Source organism: Entelurus aequoreus, linkage group LG03, assembly GCF_033978785.1.
Source record: "Entelurus aequoreus isolate RoL-2023_Sb linkage group LG03, RoL_Eaeq_v1.1, whole genome shotgun sequence".
Lineage (NCBI taxonomy): Eukaryota > Metazoa > Chordata > Actinopteri > Syngnathiformes > Syngnathidae > Entelurus > Entelurus aequoreus.
The window spans coordinates 47,319,972-47,334,143 of record NC_084733.1 but is presented as its reverse complement, the minus strand read 5'-3'; the positions used below and the strand labels follow the sequence as shown (position 1 = coordinate 47,334,143).

The 14,172-nt window shown below is 39.2% G+C and overlaps 1 protein-coding gene across 4 annotated transcripts in view; it reads left to right on the top strand.

Annotated features, from left to right (window-relative positions):
- Positions 1–14,172, top strand: part of LOC133646519 (rho guanine nucleotide exchange factor 10-like) — a 121,316-nt gene that overhangs the window by 69,319 nt on the left and 37,825 nt on the right. For 2 of the 4 annotated variants that reach the window (XM_062041964.1, XM_062041962.1), the window contains 6 exons: positions 1,107–1,222; positions 4,688–4,815; positions 10,946–11,049; positions 11,208–11,329; positions 12,747–12,833; positions 13,549–13,754. In XM_062041964.1, coding sequence (XP_061897948.1) covers positions 1,107–1,222; positions 4,688–4,815; positions 10,946–11,049; positions 11,208–11,329; positions 12,747–12,833; positions 13,549–13,754 — 763 coding nt within the window. The remainder of the gene's footprint in view (positions 1–1,106; positions 1,223–4,687; positions 4,816–10,945; positions 11,050–11,207; positions 11,330–12,746; positions 12,834–13,548; positions 13,755–14,172) is intronic. The other 2 variants (XM_062041965.1, XM_062041963.1) reach the window with 1 other exon arrangement.

The window sequence follows — 14,172 nt, the reverse complement described above, 5'->3', positions numbered from 1 at the left end:
TAGCAGATCCTGTCTGTAGGCAGTGGAAGGCCAAAATGAAGTTAGCAGACCCAGTCTGTAGGCAATGGAAGGCCAAGCTGGGGCCAGGATAGATCCGGGCTGTGGCAGGTGGAAGGCCAAAATTTCAGCTAGCAAAACATCTCCTGGCTTCAGCAGGTCAAAGGCCTCCAGATTTCCAAATCCAACAAAAGCAGTCAGAAATGCCACTTTTTGGAAGTAAGCCTTCATTCATCAATTGTTACGCTTAAAACTAGTACAATTTACTTAAATTGGCTAAAAAATAAATTAAAACAGATAGAAATTCAGACCACTTTGACAAGCAGACAAACAAAAGACAGTGCTGTCGGCCATCTTGGATGCAGATGATGTCATAATTGCATTTCCGTCCTCCTCCTCCTCTTGTGTCCATTTGTTTGGTCAGACGAGCCGTGAAAAATCCTGTAAAGCTCCTTTTGTACAAAGCTCTTGAATGCAAACATGTTTGCAGAAGCGCAGAATGTATCCTTTTGACCATGGTTTTCTTGTCTTATTATTCATGTCCGTAAAGTCTCTTTTATATTGACAAAGTACACGTGAAGATTATTGACACTGGTGAAATACTTATGCAAACCAGTACAATCTCTTGTTATATCTTGTTATTAATTGTTCCGAGTGTGCTTTTGTGCAGGAACTGCAGCCATTCATATGTTTAAAAAAAACATAAAAAACATAAAGGTCATTGCAAGCACCCCTGATTATGAACAGTGGAAGGAATGTCGTTCCAATATGAGTATATGAATCCCTCACTAACATGTCAGTTGCCAGTTGTCCTCTTGTTGTGTTCTGTTTTTACTCTGATCTGAATAACTCTTTGGTTCTGGTCTGTTCAACATTGCTCATATGGTTTGGTGCATTGCAATGTTTTCTGTTGACACCAAACACCACAGTAGCATCTTGCCTCCCAGCACATAAACTTTGATGGCTTTGACGTCTTACAATAAGTGCAAAAATTTCAACATCTACTCAGACAAAGTATTTGTCTATTGATCTGGCCTTCTTTCTCTGTGAGAACCTGACCTTTTGCCTTTTATTTGCTGTTAAACAAGCTTTTGTGTTTCTGCGTATAGACAAACTCTACATGGGCCCAGGTCAGTTGTACCAAGATCTACAGAACCTAATCCATGACCTCAGCCTCGTCAACCAGATCTCTGGAATGATCAGCAGCCTCAAAGGAAACTATCAGGTAACTGTGCCGCTGAAATTTGTTGTGAATATTGCTAATAATTTCACACAACAAAGCCTTTGACTGAGGTGGTACAATTTAACCAGTAGACCACCATAAATGGTGAGTTGTGTGTTTATGCCAGGAAATTAACATGTTTTTCTCTGATATTGTCAGTGTCAAAAAATCTGGTCGTTGGGATGGAGAACAGCACAATAACTTTGTTTTTGTGCTCTGTTGGTTGGTCTGAAGTAGCGTCACAGAGAAGCGCCCAGAGAAGCGCCCAGAGAAACACGTGTCCCAGATATGTAGGCTAAATGGGACTGGCTGATTGAAAGAGCCAATAAAAAGGCAAACTGCTCCCTTGACTTGAACTTCATTTTCTAAATGGCATAGATTCTAAATATAGACATTCAAAAGTTAAGCAAAATCTCCTATGCATTGAGAGTTTGAGAAGTCAGTGTCATGAAAAAATAAATTTTACTCCAATGCTAGAACTATTGTAACCTCCGCCATATATTTGCCTGCAGGTTTGTTTGTTTGTTAGTTATCAACATAACTAAAAAAGTTAAGCGTGAATTTTGATTAAACGCTCAGGAAATGTCAGAAATGCGATAAGGAACAAGAGATTACATTTTGGGGGTGATTTGGATAATCTCTACTACAAACCCCGTTTCCATATGAGTTGGGAAATTGTGTTAGATGTAAATATAAACGGAAAATACAATGATTTGCAAATCATTTTCAACCCATATTCAGTTGAATATGCTACAAAGACAACAAATTTGATGTTCAAACTGATGAACTTTTTTTTTTACTTTAGAATTTGATGCCAGCAACACGTGACAAAGAAGTTGAGAAAGGTGGCAATAAATACTGATAAAGTTGAGGAATGCTCATCAAACACTTATTTGGAACATCCCACAGGTGTTCAGGCTAATTGGGAACAGGTGGGTGCCATGATTGGGTATAAAAAGAAGCTTCCCAAAAAATGCTCAGTCTTTCACAAGAAAGGATGGGCGAGGTACACCCCTTTGTCCACAACTGCGTGAGCAAATAGTCAAACAGTTTAAGAACAACGTTTCTCAAAGTGCAATTGCAAGAAATTTAGGGATTTCAACATCTACAGTCCATAATATCATCAAAAGGTTCAGAGAATCTGGAGAAATTACTCCACGTAAGCGGCATGGCCGTAAACCAACATTGAATGACCGTGACCTTCGATCCCTCAGACGGCAGTGTATCAAAAACCGACATCAATCTCTAAAGGATATCACCACATGGGCTCAGGAACACTTCAGAAAACAACTGTCACTAAATACAGTTTGTCACTACATCTGTAAGTGCAAGTTAAAGCTCTACTATGCAAAGCGAACGCCATTTATCAACAACATCCAGAAACGCCGCCGGCTTCTCTGGGCCCGAGATCATCTAAGATGGACTGATGCAAAGTGGAAAAGTGTTCTGTGGTCTGACGAGTCCACATTTGAAATTGTTTTTGGAAATATTCGACATCGTGTCATCCGGACCAAAGGGGAAGCGAACCATCCAGACTGTTATCGACGCAAAGTTCAAAAGCCAGCATCTGTGATGGTATAGGGGTGTATTAGTGCCCAAGGCATGGGTAACTTACACGTCTGTGAAGGCACCATTAATGCTGAAAGGTACATACATGTTTTGGAACAACATATGCTGCCATCTAAGCGCCGTCTTTTTCATGGACGCCCCTGCTTATTTCAGCAAGACAATGCCAAGCCACATTCAGCACGTGTTACAACAGCGTGGCTTCGTAAAAAAAGAGTGCAGGTACTTTCCTGGCCCGCCTGCAGTCCAGACCTGTCTCCCATCGAAAATGTGTGGCGCATTATGAAGCGTAAAATACGACAGCGGAGACCTCGGACTGTTGAACGACTGAAGCTCTACATAAAACAAGAATGGGAAAGAATTCCACTTTCAAAGCTTCAACAATTAGTTTCCTCAGTTCCCAATCGTTTATTGAGTGTTGTTAAAAGAAAAGATGATGTAACACAGTGGTGAACATGCCCTTTCCCAACTACTTTGGCACGTGTTGCAGCCATGAACTTCTAAGTTTATTTATTACTTGCAAAAAAAAAAATAAAGTTTATGAGTTTGAACATCAAATATCTTGTCTTTGTAGTGCATTCAATTGAATATGGGTTGAAAAGGATTTGCAAATCATTGTATTCCGTTTATATTTACATCTAACACAATTTCCCAACTCATATGGAAACAGGGTTTGTATGTTAAATTATGTTTACTTTGCAAGGCTGAACTTTTCTGTTTGTATCTGCTGGCGGCGCCCTTCTCTTGCCCACAGAGTCACACAGTGGAAACTGATAAGTGGGTTCACTCCGTTTATTTCAGTCCGCTATTGAACAAACATGCACAGCTGCTGAGACGAATGCAAATAGTGAACCCTCTCGCAGTCTGTTTGGAGCCGACAGATGAAGAAAACAAACACGTATGGACATGGCAGTTAATTACCTCCAACAGTAGTTTATGAATTCACAATGTTTGTCCGTCTATTGGTTAGCAACATAGGTCAAAAAGTTACGGGAAGATTTTGATTACACTTGCAGGAAATGTCAGAAATGCAATAAGGGACAAGTGGTTAGATTTTGGGGCTGATTAGGGATTGCCATCAGGATACAGGATTTTTTACAGGACTGGAGGCCTGGCAGAGATCTGCACTCTCCAAGTGCTTTTATAGTTCATTATGTAATGGGAACCAAATAATCTGTATTATTTTTGTACTTTTTAAAATTAAACACTTTTTTCTACCACATTCTCTGTCATTGAACACTTAACAGTAGCAAGGAAACCATGTGATAATGATTTACAGTAGATCAGAGGTTCACACCAACAAGTGTTTGGATTCCATTTTAAGGTGTGTGAAAATGTGGAATTAGCAATTATATTTAGCATACACTTAAAAGTTTTGGAAATACTGGGAATGCAGAGATAAAATACTGGGGATGTAGGTCTTAAAAAAGGTTAAAATTAAAGCACTGATTTAGATGCCAGATTGCTCTGGCTTTTAGCTCGGTAGCTAGCCCACATGTCTCTAATGCCATACAGAAAAGCAGGGACTGAACCAGGGGGGTTACATTTGCCAAACATTTCAACACTACACTTAAGTATGGTTGATGGATTCTTTTCAGTGACAAAGTCATGCTGATTGGCGACACTAAATTGGCCCTAGTGTGTGAATGTTGTCTGTCTATCTGTGTTGGCCCCTGCAATGAGGTGGCGACTTGTCCAGGGTGTACCCCACCTTCCGCCCATGTGCAGCTGGGATAGGCTCCAGCACCCCCGCGACCCCATAAGGGACAAGCGGTAGAAAATGGATGGGTGGAAAATATTTATTATTGTACACATTGTTTTAGTACGGAACATTGAACTTTAAATCATCTTCAGCTTCATTTTAACACTCTTCTCTACTACTCTGTCCTCCTTCCCATCCAGAATGTGAATCCCACAGTGGCCCAGGACTGGGTATCAGGTCTCCAGAGGCTGATTCTGAAGAAGGAAGAGGAGATTAGGGCAGCTGACCGCTGTCGGATCCAACTTCAGCTGCCTGGCAAACAAGACAAGTCTGTATTTTTTTTCTTCCACACTTCCTTCTTCTTTAGTAGACTCCTCTCCAGCTTTGTTTGCACTTTAATTTTTAGTGTCTGCAGGGTCATTTTATCCCTCCCTCTTTACCCTTTAAGCCTTGTTTACCCTTTTTCCTTCATCTCATCTCACACCTGTTGAGTTCATAGCTTTAAGAGAGCACATTAGAACACATTTGGATGAACATGTTTCTCCACCAGTCCTATTAGGAGGTATGAATCACAAGGGAGGAAATGTGCATGTTTGTTTGCAACTAGAGGCTACGCTGTGCTGCAGCTGCTTCCCAACATTAGTGCTCATGTCACCTATTTGGACACACGCTAATAAAGCCTGCACGTAGTGCCCCAAGAGTGCCCTTTTCTTTCCTTTTTTTTGCTTTTGGCTTTTTCTTAATTTTTTTCAGCATCTTGCACTTATCTGGTGACATTATGTTTTGAAGCATGTTATGCATGTTTTTTTAAGTCTCAAAGCCCAGCAAATAAAACGTGCATTTTCTTTATCCAGAGACATATCTTTTGTAGAGACACATAAACTGCCTGAGTCAGCCTTAATTGATAACCGCCATCGACCTCTTTGGCTAATGTCAGTTTGCATTTTTCACTCAGCACCAAATAGACTTGTGTTCCCCCCTCGGGTGTTATCAACCCAGACAGAGATGATTTTATTTGACTGGATACAAATTAGTGGACTGGTGTACAAGTATAAATAATCAAACATGAACACGACTGCATGGATTGAGTAACTGTGTGACCAATTTTGCCAAGGCACAAACTGTCAAATACTAATTAAAAAAAAAAAAAACAGCAATATTTTAAATCCGTATGAGACAGTTAGCTTAAAGGCCTACTGAAATGAATTTTTTTTATTTAAACGGGGATAGCAGATCTATTCTATGTGTCATACTTGATCATTTCGCGATATTGCCATATTTTTGCTGAAAGGATTTAGTATAGAACAACGACGATAAAGATTGCAACTTTTGGTATCTGATCAAAAAAAGGCTTGCCCCTACCGGAAGTAGCGTGACGTAGTCAGTTGAACATATACGCAAAGTTCCCTATTGTTTACAATGATGGCCGCATGAAGTGAGAGAGATTCGGACCGAGAAAGCGACAATTTCCCCATTAATTTGAGCGAGGATGAAAGATTTGTGGATGAGTAAAGTGCAAGTGAAGGACTAGTGGGGAGTTGAAGCTATTCAGATAGGGAAGATGCTGTGAGAGCCGGGGGTGACCTGATATTCAGCTGGGAATGACTACAACAGTAAATAAACACAAGACATATATATACTCTATTAGCCACAACACAACCAGGCTTATATTTAATATGCCACAAATTAATCCTGCATAAAAACACCTGCGTGTTTGTTATGCTAGATCCTAGCTCCTCTGCTAGCTCCTAGCTCCATAGAACACGCCAATACAATTCAAACACCTGATCAACACACACAATCACTCAGCCCAAAAGACCGTTCACCTAACCCAAGGTTCATAAAGCTTATATATTTTTAAAAAGTTACGTATGTGACGCGCACATACGGTCAAGTTGTCAAATGTTTAGCAGCCAAGGCTGCATACTCACGGTACCTGATATTCAGCTGGGAATGACTACAACAGTAAATAAACACAAGACATATATATACTCTATTAGCCACAGCACAACCAGGCTTATATTTAATATGCCACAAATTAATCCTGCATAATAACACCTGCGTGTTTGTTATGCTAGCTCCTAGCTCCTCTGCTAGCTCCTAGCTCCATAGAACACGCCAATACAATTCAAACACCTGATCAACACACACAATCACTCAGCCCAAAAGACCGTTCACCTAACCCAAGGTTCATAAATCTTATATATTTTTAAAAAGTTACGTACGTGACACGCACGTACGGTACGGTACGTGTTATGCTAGCTCCTATGCTAGCTCCTAGCTCCATAGAACACGCCAATACAATTCAAACACCCGATCAACACACACAATCACTCAGCCCAAAAGACCGTTCACCTAACCCAAGGTTCATAAAGCTTATATATTTTTTAAAAGTTACGTACATACGCAAAAAAAAGTTGCGCACATACGGTCAAGCGATCAAATGTTTAGAAGCCAAAGCTGCATACTCACAGTAGCACGTCTGCGTCTTTGTCATCCAAATCAAAGTAATCCTGGTAAGAGTCTGTGTTGTCCCAGTTCTCTACAGGCGTCTGTGTATCGATGTCAAAAGTCCTCCTGGTTAGAGTCTCTGTTATCCGAGTTCTTCCATCTTGACTGCATCTTTCGGGAATGTAAACAAAGAAGCGCCGGCTGTGTACTGTTGTGGCTGACTACGTTCGAAAAATACGTCCATTTCGCACCGACAACTTTCTTCTTTGCTTGCTCAGCTTCCTTCTTCATAATGCAATGAACATGATTGCAACAGATTCACGAACACAGATGTCCAGAATACTGTGGAATTATGAAATGAAAACAGAGCTTTTTCGTATTGGCTTCAATGTGGAAGGCATACCCGTGTTCGCCGGGCTACGTCACGCGCATACGTCATCCTCAGAGGCGTTTCGAACCGGAAGTTTAGCGGCAAATTTAAAATGTCACTTTATAAGTTAACCCGGCCGTATTGGCATGTGTTATAATGTTAAGATTTCATCATTGATATATAAACTATCAGACTGCGTGGTCGGTAGTAGTGGGTTTCAGTAGGCCTTTAATTTGACTGTTGATTTCTATTTAAAAAATTCAGATTGCATTCTGTGTTAAGTTCTTTAAAAGTTGTAGTCATAATGAGGAGAAATATAAAGAGCTCACATAGTCTAACAGCACACAAGCTACAAAGATCAACGATGCAAAATCCTGCAGCACTGAATGTCAATTTTACGTGTAATGGTATGCATGGGCCGATGTGTCAATAAATCAGTTAATTGAACGATAAATTAAATTGAACTTGATAACTTTGCCGTTATCAATAAATTGCCATGTCCTTGTTTGTTTTCTTTGTCTCTCGCTTTCAAACAGGGCGTTAGATGGTTCCCTCACTGTGCTGAACTCTCAACACCAGAGCGTGTTTATTCAACTGAAAAATTAAATGAACAGAGTTAATCCTCATGTCCGTCATCCACAGTCGTTGTCTCTTTGGCGGAGGCGGGACAGTTAGCTTACACACACAGGATGCACTGACAGTCGAGACTAATGTAAAGCACCACAAAATAACACAATTAACTGGTAAGAAATATGATAGCAAAGCCAAACGTCTGATGTGGGAATGTTTTTGCTTCAAATGAGTGAGGAGCAAGATGAGTCTGTTAACACGGATAACCAAGCAAGTTTGCCTAATTTGTTGAAAGTGACACAAAAAAAAAAGTTTTTTAATCTGTGTAAAAAAAACTGCACTTCAAGATGTTCAATATTTATTGAAGAGCATGCTTTGCTAACAGAGATTAAGAGAACATTTTATTTTTATAATTTGTTTACTTAATTAAAAATGATTGAACTTCCAGTTACAATGGTAAAAAAAAGAAACTAATAGGAAATCAAAATGTATTGCCTTTAAAAGGAATACTTGCCTTATAAGTGTTATCTCAAAATAATGCTGGCGGTAATATTGTTTATATATATATATGCATTTATATATATATATATATGTATATATATATATATATATATATATATATATATATATATATATATATATATATATATATATATATATATATATATATATATATATACATATATATATATACAAACCCCGTTTTCATATGAGTTGGGAAATTGTGTTAGATGTAAATATGAACGGAATACAATGATATGCAAGATATTTGATGTTCAAACTCATCAACTTTATTTTTTTTTTGCAAATAATAATTAACTTAGAATTTCATGGCTGCAACACGTGCCAAAGTAGTTGGGAAAGGGCATGTTCACCACTGTGTTACATCACCTTTTCTTTTAACAACACAAAATAAACGATTGGGAACTGAGGAAACTAATTGTTGAAGCTTTGAAAGTGGAATTCTTTCCCATTCTTGTTTTATGTAGAGCTTCAGTCGTTCAACAGTCCGGGGTCTCCGCTGTCGTATTTTACGCTTTATAATGCGCCACACATTTTCGATGGGAGACAGGTCTGGACTGCAGGCGGGCCAGGAAAGTACCCGCACTCTTTTTTTACGAAGCCACGCTGTTGTAACACATGCTGAATGTGGCTTGGCATTGTCTTGCTGAAATAAGCAGGGGCGTCCATGAAAAAGACGGCGCTTAGATGGCAACATATGTTGTTCCAAAACATGTATGTACCTTTCAGCATTAATGGTGCCTTTACAGATGTGTAAGTTACCCATGCCTTGGGCACTAATGCACCCCCATACCATCACAGATGCTGGCTTTTGAACTTTGCGTCGATAACAGTCTGGATGGTTCGCTTCCCCTTTGGTCCAGATGACACGATGTCGAATATTTCCAAAAACAATTTGAAATGTGGACTCGTCAGACCACAGAACACTTTTCCACTTTGCATGAGTCCATCTTAGATGATCTCGGGCCCAGAGAAGCCGGCGGCGTTTCTGGATGTTGTTGATAAATGGCTTTCGCCGTTCATAGTAGAGCTTTAACTTGCACTTACAGATGTAGCGAAGAACTGTATTTAGTGACAGTGGTTTTCTGAAGTGTTCCTGAGCCCATGTGGTGATATCCTTTAGAGATTGATGTCGGTTTTTGATACAGTGCCGTCTGAGGGATCGAAGGTCACGGTCATTCAATGTTGGTTTCCGGCCATGCCGTTTACGTGGAGTGATTTCTCCAGATTCTCTGAACCTTTTGATGATATTATGGACCGTAGATGTTGAAATCCCTACATTTTTTGCAATTGGACTTTGAGAAACGTTGTTCTTAAACTGTTTGACTATTTGCTCACGCAGTTGTGGACAAAAGGGGTGTACATCGCCCATCCTTTCTTGTGAAAGACTGAGCATTTTTTGGGAAGCTGTTTTCATACCCAATCATGGCACCCACCTGTTCCCAATTAGCCTGCACACCTGTGGGATGTTCCAAATAAGTGTTTGATGAGCATTCCTCAACTTTATCAGTATTTATTGCCACCTTTCCCAACTTCTTTGTCACGTGTTGCTGGCATCAAATTCTAAAGTTAATGATTACCGTAATTTCCGGACTATAAGCCGCACCTGACTATAAGCCGCACCAGCTAAATTTAGGGGAAAATACAGATTGCTCCATATATAAGCCGCACCCGACTATAAGCCGCAGGGTTTTGATGTGTAGGTTCCTGCTACCACGGAGGGGATTGTCGGGACAGAGATGACTGTTTGGGAACGCAAAGCGTCCCATTTATTAACCATAAATCTTTCAATCATTCAATCAAACATTCACATCTTTGACATGGCGAACAGCATTTGTGCAGAGTACAAATAATACAACGGTGCAAAGTAATACAAAGTGCTCGCCTGTACGTTATCAAAATAACCAGCCTACCGGTATATGAAAAGTCAGTCTTTAATCATTGTGTCATCGTCTTCCTCCTGCGTACTAAAACCACCGAAATCCTCTTCGTCGGTGTCGGAGAAGAACAGGCCGTAAATAAGCCGCACCGTTGTATAAGCCGCAGGGACCAGAACGAGGGGAAAAAGTAGCGGCTTATAGTCCGGAAATTACGGTATTTGCAAAAAAAAAAATGTTTATCAGTTTGAACATCAAATATGTTGTCTTTGTAGCATATTCAACTGAATATGGGTTGAAAATGATTTGCAAATCATTGTATTCCATTTATATTTACATCTAACACAATTTCCCAACTCATATGGAAACAGGGTTTGTATATTGAATATATATATATGTATATATATATATATATATATATATATATATATATATATATATATATATATATATATATATATATATATATATATATATATATATATATATATATATATAAACAATATTACCGTACATGGATGTACAGTATGTATAATCGCCCCGGACAAAAAAAAAATGTTAAATGCAAGTGAAAGCATCAAAAAGTTACACTACAAAGCTCTCAAAAATGCATGAAAGCTATAAATGTTTGTCCTCATTTGTAATTCTGTTTATATCCTCTTTGTCAGCAGGTCGGGTAAAACCACATACTTCAGTGCGGTGTTCAATACCCTCAACCCAGCCAACAAACAGTCATGGATCAGTAACTTGCAAATGGCCAAACTGGCTCTTGGTACAGTCCATTCCTCTTGTGTCTTGTGTTTACTTCCCCATTGTCACATGTGCACACAGGGCTTAAAGCCCACACATATTCTATCCATCCATCTTCTACCGCTTGTCCCTTTTATATATTTTTTTAATCAAGCCTCATGTGTGTATGTTTCATATTAGAAGAGGACAACCTTCAGGGCTGGTTCTTTGCAGAGGATGATGGAAATCAGCTCAAAAAGCAGAAGCATCCTCTCTTGCTCAAACAGATGCCTGTCGTCATGTCTAAATTGCAGGAGTTCAAGGTGAGACTTCCCTTTGTTTTGCCTTGTTTTGCTTCAAAAGTTTTGCAATTCTTAGTAAAGATGGCGTCCTGAGAAAAGTGAAGAAAATCTGTCGGAGTTTATCCATAACTGTGTGTAGCAATTGACATGTCCCTTACATGCCACATTCTAAACTGTATCACTTACTCCCGGATGTACAGTAGGCCCAAGACTTTGGTTTGTAAAGGTGACCACTGTATATATGGGTGTTACGTTATTTCATGTATAGATGGCTCTCTTAATGTTAAAAAAACAACTTTAAATACTGTTTTTATCCAATAGCTATGGAAATATTCAAGGGAATGCTTTTCCACGGCCAGGCCTGGAACTAATTAACAGTGATAAACGCGGGTTTACTGCATTACCCTTGGGGACCAGAGGTAAATTTAGGTATGAGAGCCCAAGTGTGTGTATAAAAAAACCCAACCAACAATAACACAGTTGAAGTATGTATTTTACAAGTAATGTGAAGATTAAATAATAATATTCAGGTATGAAAAATAAACAAAAACAGCACATTGACAAATACAATTCAGTTCAATCCAATATGTTCAATAATCATGTGTTATTATTGCTGAGAATGTTCAAAGTTTATATAGAAAGCCAAAAAATGAAGTTGATATGTCCACGGAGAAATTAAGTGTTCGGTATCTCCTGCGTAGTGAAGCCAGTTTAATGCTATGCCGCTTGGGCATTAATTAAAAAAGTAAACAAAACAAAATAAATGGGCATCAACAATGAAAAAATACATATTTTTTCAACATTTTATCCTTAAGGAAAAGGTTTGGCTACAATTTAAACTTAGATAGTATGGTCGTTTTAGAAATGTTGCCGTAAAATTGTCACAATGATGTCTTTCGAAATGATGCTCAACTGGCCATTATCTCTATGGGCTTTTGAATGGACACAGCCGTAATGATGCTAAAATGAACTAAAACTATTACAAAGAACATCTTCACGCACTGCTCAATAGAAATTCAGAAGACACAAAGTATAATTTTATCCATTAGGCAATTTAATCCATTAAAGTAGAACAAGCAAGTACCTGCAGAGCACGAGGACCACGTTGATAATCAGCTATTGAATTGACCAGTCGCCACAATCACGTGGCCATCCCTAGTGGTTGTGGCCCTAAATAACCGCATACGGTGTTTATGCCAGGGGCCGGCCCTAAGTATGCTCATTAATATTGATCGTCCACTTCTGGCAAAAAAATCTGTAGGGACAGTTAGCTTAGTGGTTAAAAGTCTGGTGATACTAACTCCAAGCAAGGTCATATGCTGTTTGTGTTTGGTATTATTCTCCGTTTGTAAATATTTTAATAAAACTCAAATAAGTTATTTTAATTGAAATACTCTGTACAGTATAATCATCCATCTTTTCTCCTGTGCTGTGGCAGGTGGAGTGTGCAGTCCACAACCCGGAGCCCTACATCAACACAGAGAGCACAGCAGACACCCCTGCTGTGGGCCACGGTTGTGTCTGGGTGAGACATCTTCCCTCCATCCTTTAGATAGCATATGGTGGTCCAGTTCTGCACTTCAGCCCTACACTAAATTATCTTTGTAATTCAAGACTTTGCGAGTGAATGTCACTGAGCTTCTGGAGCCTCGCTTTCCGCAATTGCTCACAGCAGCTAACATTTTCAAATAACCGCACATGGTCAGTAAATCAGTCGCAGCCATTTTCGACAGTTCAGCTGTTATTGTTATTTCTCGCTGTAGTGGTATATTCCACATTGTCAATTGTTATTTTGTAAAGCATCTAATGTCACCTTCAGTAAGAGTGTCAAGGCTCTGAAAGTACATTTGTTCATGATAAACAATGAATCTCAGCACCCTGTTAAACTCTGCTAAAGTAACAGCTGGCCCATTAGAGGGAAAACCGATATCGAGCTGATTATTTTCTTAGTGAGGCAATACTTGAAACTATTTATATTGTGTTGATTTATGATGTTAAAGTGTAGCAAGAGAATGTAAATTGTTACGTGTGTTATTTCTAACGTAATTGGTGTATTGTTGATTTAAGCTAAATTATTTAAACATTTGTCTGTTTTGATACACGCTAACTTGTGTCAAATAAACATAACACTGTATACTCTTTAGATGTGTTGTTTATTTTCACTAGTTGTGGCTACGCTGTATAATTTGAATATTTAAAGTATCCGCCAGGTGCTAAAATCTTAACAAATTTTACTGCAGGTTGCAAGTTGCACCAACCAGATGGGGCAGATAGCCATCGTTGCCATGCAGAGCTGCAGCCCGAAGGTGACAGAGTGCTTTAATGTGGAGTCCCGTATCCTCTGCATGGCCTACATCCCAGCAGAAGAGCCACAGGAGAATGATGCCCCAGAGGATGGGAGAGCCAGTGTTACAGCCACTGTCTGCCTGGGCATGGAGGAGGGCAGGTAATCAAATCAACAAAAACATAGTCACCGTTAATTCACACCGTTTGAGCCTGGTGTTATTTAATGAGCACGGGATGCACTGTTTTATAAATGTTTTTAAATGGAAAGTACTTTGTGCTACATTTTATATGTACGAAAAGTGCTATATAAATAAAGTTTGGTTTGATTCGATACAGGAAGGCTTTGAGGGCAAAACCCAAATGATTTAAATTGAAGCCAATAGTACCGTATTTTCCGCACCATAAGCCGCACCTAAAAACCACAATTTTTCTCAAAAGCTGACAGTGCGGCTAATAACCCGGTGCGCCTTATATATGGATTAATATTAATATTTATTTTCATAAAGTTTAGGTCTCGCAACTACGGTAAACAGCCGCCATCTTTTTTCCCCGTAAAAGAGGAAGCGCTTCTTCTTCTA